Source organism: Buceros rhinoceros, unplaced genomic scaffold, assembly GCF_000710305.1.
Source record: "Buceros rhinoceros silvestris isolate BGI_N320 unplaced genomic scaffold, ASM71030v1 scaffold241, whole genome shotgun sequence".
Classification (NCBI taxonomy): Eukaryota; Metazoa; Chordata; class Aves; order Bucerotiformes; family Bucerotidae; genus Buceros; species Buceros rhinoceros.
In genome coordinates, this window is record NW_010393464.1 from 141,941 (window position 1) to 147,940 (window position 6,000).

Below are 6,000 nucleotides of genomic sequence, written 5' to 3' on the forward strand. Positions count from 1 at the left end.
CTTATATAACTAAGAGAGTGATGTGCCAGCTGAGTTAGGTTGAACAAAGTTCGTGTATGAGGACTCAGAGAAAGGTGAGATGAACTCTGTATTCAGAAGAGCATATTTTTCATGGGTGGAAATGTCATTTGTTTAACTTGTACGATCTTTCCTATGACTGAATTTCTCATGGAAAGTCAATGGCAGTTAGGATGATTATGTTGAATCATTTTGGTCATCATCCCATTAATTAACACAGCTAATGCGAACTTGTGTTTTCAGCCTACTCTACTGTCAGTCTGTGGTGGCTAGTCAGGTCCAGTCAAGCAAAGCTTATATTTTCAAGGAAAGCAAAAAAACCCCAGCCTGTAAAAGTACAGGGATGTTTTGTGCATCTGTGCATCCAGTACACTGGGGATGTTTAACGGATCTGTGCTGGAGAAGAAATTGAATGCTTAAGGTGGAGCATGTATCTGGTGTACTTGCTAGCTGTGGGAAGCTGCTGTGGTATGCAATGAGGCAGTGGATATACTAAAAAGGGTATTGAGAGAGATTTCAGCTTTGTTAATAGGCGATCTATGTGATAAATGTCAAAGGACAGGACGTAGATATCTGTTTTCATTTGAATTGATTAATGGGTACAATTTGAGGGGCAGTATTTCGGTTAGGACATTTTTTCTTTCCTTTTTAAATTTTCTGACAGACTGCCTTTTAAAAGGGCATTTTAAAGAGGCTTTTAAAAGCAGTTGTACTCCTTGCTGTGTAGGAGTGTTCTATGTGGGTGCAGAGAGGAGGATAAACTACTTCATTCCCCTGTGGTCTCACTGCAAAGACAAATCCTGAGCCATAGGCATCAGGAATTGGCTCATGGCTATTGTCCAGCTGCCACAGGCTAAGAGCAGAATACTCTCTCCTGTGCTCTTACATTTGGAGTTCAGAGCTAAAAAGATCATAGGCTTGCAGTCAGAATATCTTACTAACAAGTGAGATATCTGTGGTCAGTTCATTAACATAGTTTTATTCTGAAGAGTCTATTTCTTCTGCAAATTAAAGACCCCTTTTGTTTATTATTGTATTGAAATGCTTTCTGTCCTAGACTTAAATGAAATGTTGACCCCCTTTAAATTGCTTACAAATGACAGGAATTGTTTTTACTTGCTTTCCCTGCATTACCTCTAGTAGTTTTAATTCATCTCCTTCCTTTTTCTTTTCCCCCATACTTCATGACTGTACTGCTCATGGTTTTCACTCTCTTTGAGAGAAGCCATTTCTGCAAAGAAAAGGTTGCAAGCTCTTGAAGTAGAGCATGGAAGTAGGAAATCAAGTACCTCAGTGCACTGAGGATGAAAATGCTGTTCTAGGTCTGGCAAATGTTAGGTTTTAAACTTCCATTTTTAAAGCAAAATTGGGATAATTTAATCTCGGCTGAATCTATAGTTTCACCCTTCTTTCGGCAAAGGAGAAAAGTAGTTCCAGCTAGAACAAGCTGATGGGAGAGACTTGGACCCAAAGAGTCTGATTCATGACTAAATCAGAATGTTTTAGTGGTTTTTAATGTTAAAGTATTCCTTTAAATGCAAGCTTTAACTGTGCTTGTTTTACTGAGCACAGACCTCCTTTTTTGTCTATGTGCATGGCTGTACAGCTAACTGAAATGCACGACTACGTAAGAAAGGGTGACTTATTAACCATTATGTATCAGACCATTGCTGGAAGCAAAATAAAGTAATATCCTGACTGGGTCTGGCATGTGTTAGCTTCCTATTTCACTTTCTCTGCACAAAAAGATAAGAGGAATGTGGGCCTTTATCTCACGCAGTAATAATGCACCTCAGCAAAGATTTGAATGGGCCACAGGATTACTAGGATTGTAATGTCTTGCTTTCCTTTTCAAGTAGGATGAAACTAAATGTAATCATCTGTTGGGTTATACGAACACAATAGGTGCTCAGCTGTAGGCTTTCATCATAGCAGCAATCTTGTATGATTTGGTCTGGCAGAGCTCTGGGCTCACAAAAATTTTGTAGGTGTCAGATGTTTGGCACTAAGAACTGGCCACTGAGAGCTGTTGTCATACTTGCATCTCCATGCTTTCTAGTCTTTCAGTTTTAGAATGCTGTCACCATTTTCAGTGTGTGATATTTAGAAGTGGCTAACGAAATGCTGTTTGGCTAAGTCCAACTTCAGTTACGTGGGCTTGAGCGATAGTCTGCTCAAATGCTGCTGTGTGCATTCTGGCAGGATCATGGTACAGTCTAGGAGCATGTTTGTTCAGCTACAGAGCTGGGCTTTTATGGTCTTGATATTTTCTAGGATCTAACTGACAGCGTGGGGTGGCTGCTGCCTTCACTGTGACTATTTTGTCAATTTTATTTCTGAGAAATGAAACAAACCTAAGTTTTGAAACTATGCATCTCAACTTTGCAGCATATTTTCTAAACAGCCTATGGAACAGCCACTGCAGCCATGCACACTGTGGTCTGGTCAACTGCTTTTTGTAATTCTTTGGTCACAATGTCCTATATGCTATAGCCCTTTCCCCCTCCCTATCCCTAATGCTCTATTGCAGGCTGTCCTACCAGAGAAACGATGACGATGAGGAAGAAGCTGCCAGAGAACGTCGCCGACGGGCTCGACAAGAAAGGCTGCGGCAAAAGGAGGAAGGAGATCTCTCAGGAGAAGTTATGGAGAAATCAGAAGTTAATGCCCAAAACAGGTAAATGTCTGATGTTATTTACTGTCAAGTCAACAGTAATTTTTGTTCAGAGTAGAGAAGTATCTTGAAGAGGTCTGTTTTGGTACCAAATTTTAAGGACTTGGTTTGGCTGTCATTGGTCTGAAGAGGACCTAATATTGTGAGAAGTACCACCGGCTATATCTACACAGCGGAGTGGGAGCATCACCTTGAGGCCATGCTCATGACCCATTCCCAGGGTGTCCTCAGGGCTGTCTATGGGATAGCATAGCTGGGGCCCATGGAGGGAAATACCTCTCCTGCATCTCCTTAGGCACAACTGCATCTGGCCTCACAAACCTCCACATCTTTGGCCCTGCTTATAGGGGCCGTGGTGTCATAGGGCCAAGACACATGGGTCTGATAAACAGCAGAGAAGCTTATGGAATGAGGTACCACTTGTCACAAGCTGAGTGGGAAGACCTAGCTTTCCAGTCTGTCCATCATTTATTCACTTTCACATAGTAAAAAACAATATATCTAGATTTCCAGTAGCCATAAAGCAATTGATAGAAGAGACCAGAAATAAACATTGTGAGATGAAGCTAATAGATGCTGAGGTCAAGTAGCATTCTATCAAAATCAAAGAGAATGGATATAGACAGTAAAATAACAACATTTCTGATTGTAGATTCCAATATTTTTCCACAGTAGTGGAAAACCAAAAAAAGCTAGCAAGAGGGAAGAAACATGCACACATGAGAATTAAACAGCTGAATTATGAAGGAGTCAGAAAACCCTCAGGGTCTGAGAGTAAGATCCAGTCCTGATACCTACAGGTGTTGAATAGTATGTCTTAAACTAGCTGCTGTGCTTACTCCATTTTCTAACAGATTAGTGTCCCTGTACAGACAATCTCAACATTCCTATCCTTAAATGTCAGGGTGTCCCACTATGGACTGTATCTGTGCATGATGTTGCTGAACAGGAGTACCTTCTCGTTGCTAGAGTTCACTGAAGTCAGGAAGTATCTTGCTTGTGTAGCATCTTCAAAAATTTTGCCTGGTGAGAAGACTGCGTTAGATGTTTATTCCTCAGGCCAGGCTGAGGGGAGCCTTAAAGCAAGCTAAGGTCTCCCAAGTATTCTGCTGCAGGGTGCAGAAGGGGAGGATGAATTTTTCATGGCTGTTCATATTTCAGCTGCTCCAAGTGTCAGAGACCATTCCAGTGCCTACTGAGGTCTGTAAGGCTCTATATTTTGAAAGGCCACATTCCTCTACATGTAGAAACGCCAAAATTAATCCCCAGAACCATTTTGCTAAATTCTGAGGTATGCAACCTGTTGTGTGTTCAAACCATGGAATGACGTTACACAAAGTTTTTTTCTAGAAACAGTCAAGCGCATACGTTGTTAGAAAATTGGGTAGCTTTCTAATACAAAATTGTCAATTTAATGTAGTGTGGCAGAAGACGAAACCAAGCGTACTACAACCACAAGGGGAGCAGATGATGAAGCTGCATTGTTGGAGAGACTGGCAAGACGGGAAGAGAGACGCCAAAAACGTCTACAGGAAGCCCTGGAACGTCAAAAGGAATTTGACCCCACGATCACAGACGGGAGCTTGTCACCACCCAGCAGGAGAGAAGTAAACAATGTGGAAGAAAATGAGACCATGGGGAAAGAGGAAAAGGCTGAAACACGCCGAGGACGCTATGAGATTGAGGAAACGGAAACAGTAACCAAATCATATGAAAGGAACAACTGGAGGCAAGATGGGGAAGAAGAGGAAAACAAAGAAAAAAAAGACAAAGAGGAGGTACAGGAGGAGAAACCAAAGGAGGTCCCCATAGAGGAAAATCAGGTAGATGTAACCACAGAAAAATCCACAGATAAAGAAGAGGTAGTAGAATCAAAAAATCTAGCTATAAATGCAGAGGAACACAAAGCAGAGAATGATACAAATGCTGTGCAAGAAGGGGAGCAGAGTATAACTGATGCTGTAGATAAAGAGAAGCTTAGGGATGAGGAAAAGGCTGAGGAAGAAAGGAAGGAAGCAGAAGAGAGGGAGAGGTTAAAAGCAGAGGAAGAAAAGAAGGCAGCTGAGGAAAAACAGAAAGCAGAGGAGGAGAAGAGGGCAGCTGAGGAAAGAGAGAGGGCTAAGGCAGAAGAGGAGAAGAGGGCAGCTGAGGAGAGGGCTAAGGCAGAAGAGGAGAAAAGGGCAGCTGAGGAGAGGGAGAAGGCAGAGGCAAGAAAGAGGGCTAAGGCAGAAGAGGAGAAAAGGGCAGCTGAGGAAAGAAAGAGGGCTAAGGCAGAAGAGGAGAAAAGGGCAGCTGAGGAAAGAAAGAGGGCTAAGGCAGAAGAGGAGAAAAGGGCAGCTGAGGAAAGAAAGAGGGCTAAGGCAGAAGAGGAGAAAAGGGCAGCTGAGGAAAGAAAGAGGGCTAAGGCAGAAGAGGAGAAGAGAGCAGCTGAGGAAAAGGCTAAGCTAGAAGCAGAGAAATTAAAGGAAAAACAAAAGATGGAAGAAAAGAAAGTAGAAGATAAACAGGTAAAAGAGAAGAAAGTACAAGAGGAAAAATCTCAAGCAGCTTTCTTAAGAAAACAGGTACAGTAAACATTTTGCACCAAAATAAGACACCTGTGGTTTGTGAGAAATGTAATGCAAGGAAAAAAAGATCTAATTGGAATTTCCTCACAGATCTGCTCCTGCATTGAAATGACTAATACTTGTGCTCTTTCTCTTTAAAAAAATAAAGTTCCTTACTTCTGCTTACCAGTAATGCAGTGCACAGCATGCCTGACTTCACTCCATTGTTAAAATAAAACCTTGCATGTTTCGGACTTCTGCATGGTTTTTTGCTGCCTTTTTCCCTCAGCTGCTACAAACTGGCCTTATGCAGTAGCACAAGGTGGAGGCAGGCACATCTTGGCACAAACCGTTATGAGCACTTGGTAAACTGTGTGAGGAACATGTGTGTTAAACGCAATCGCAAGAGAGGGCTCTGCTGGAACATGCAAGCATGATGCCATGCAAGGGAGAAAGGCCCAGATGGGGGAATGGGAGCATTTGAAGAGGGTGGAGGGAGCACAGCTGCACACGGAGATGTGGGCACAGCAGCGTATGATGGAGATGTGGCTGCACACAGGATCGGTACATGAACACAGTGTGGAGAAACAAAAATGCAAACAGATGTGGGTTTTTTGTATTAAAAAAATTATTAAAACCCCAAAAACAAAGGGGGAAGAAAAAGAGATTAAAGTGGAAGCTAAAAAGGAAAAGTTGCCAGATGAGAAGCTCCAACCTACCTCGAAAAAAGATCAGGTAACTCGTAAAACATTGATTTAAATG

At 42.2% G+C, this 6,000-nt stretch overlaps 1 protein-coding gene across 1 annotated transcript in view; it reads left to right on the top strand.

The window, feature by feature from the left end:
- Positions 1–6,000, top strand: part of CALD1 (caldesmon 1) — a 96,189-nt gene that overhangs the window by 63,265 nt on the left and 26,924 nt on the right. The window contains exons 2-4 of the mRNA XM_010144843.1: positions 2,549–2,695; positions 4,113–5,256; positions 5,890–5,973. Of these exons, the coding sequence (XP_010143145.1) occupies positions 2,549–2,695; positions 4,113–5,256; positions 5,890–5,973 (1,375 nt within the window). The remainder of the gene's footprint in view (positions 1–2,548; positions 2,696–4,112; positions 5,257–5,889; positions 5,974–6,000) is intronic.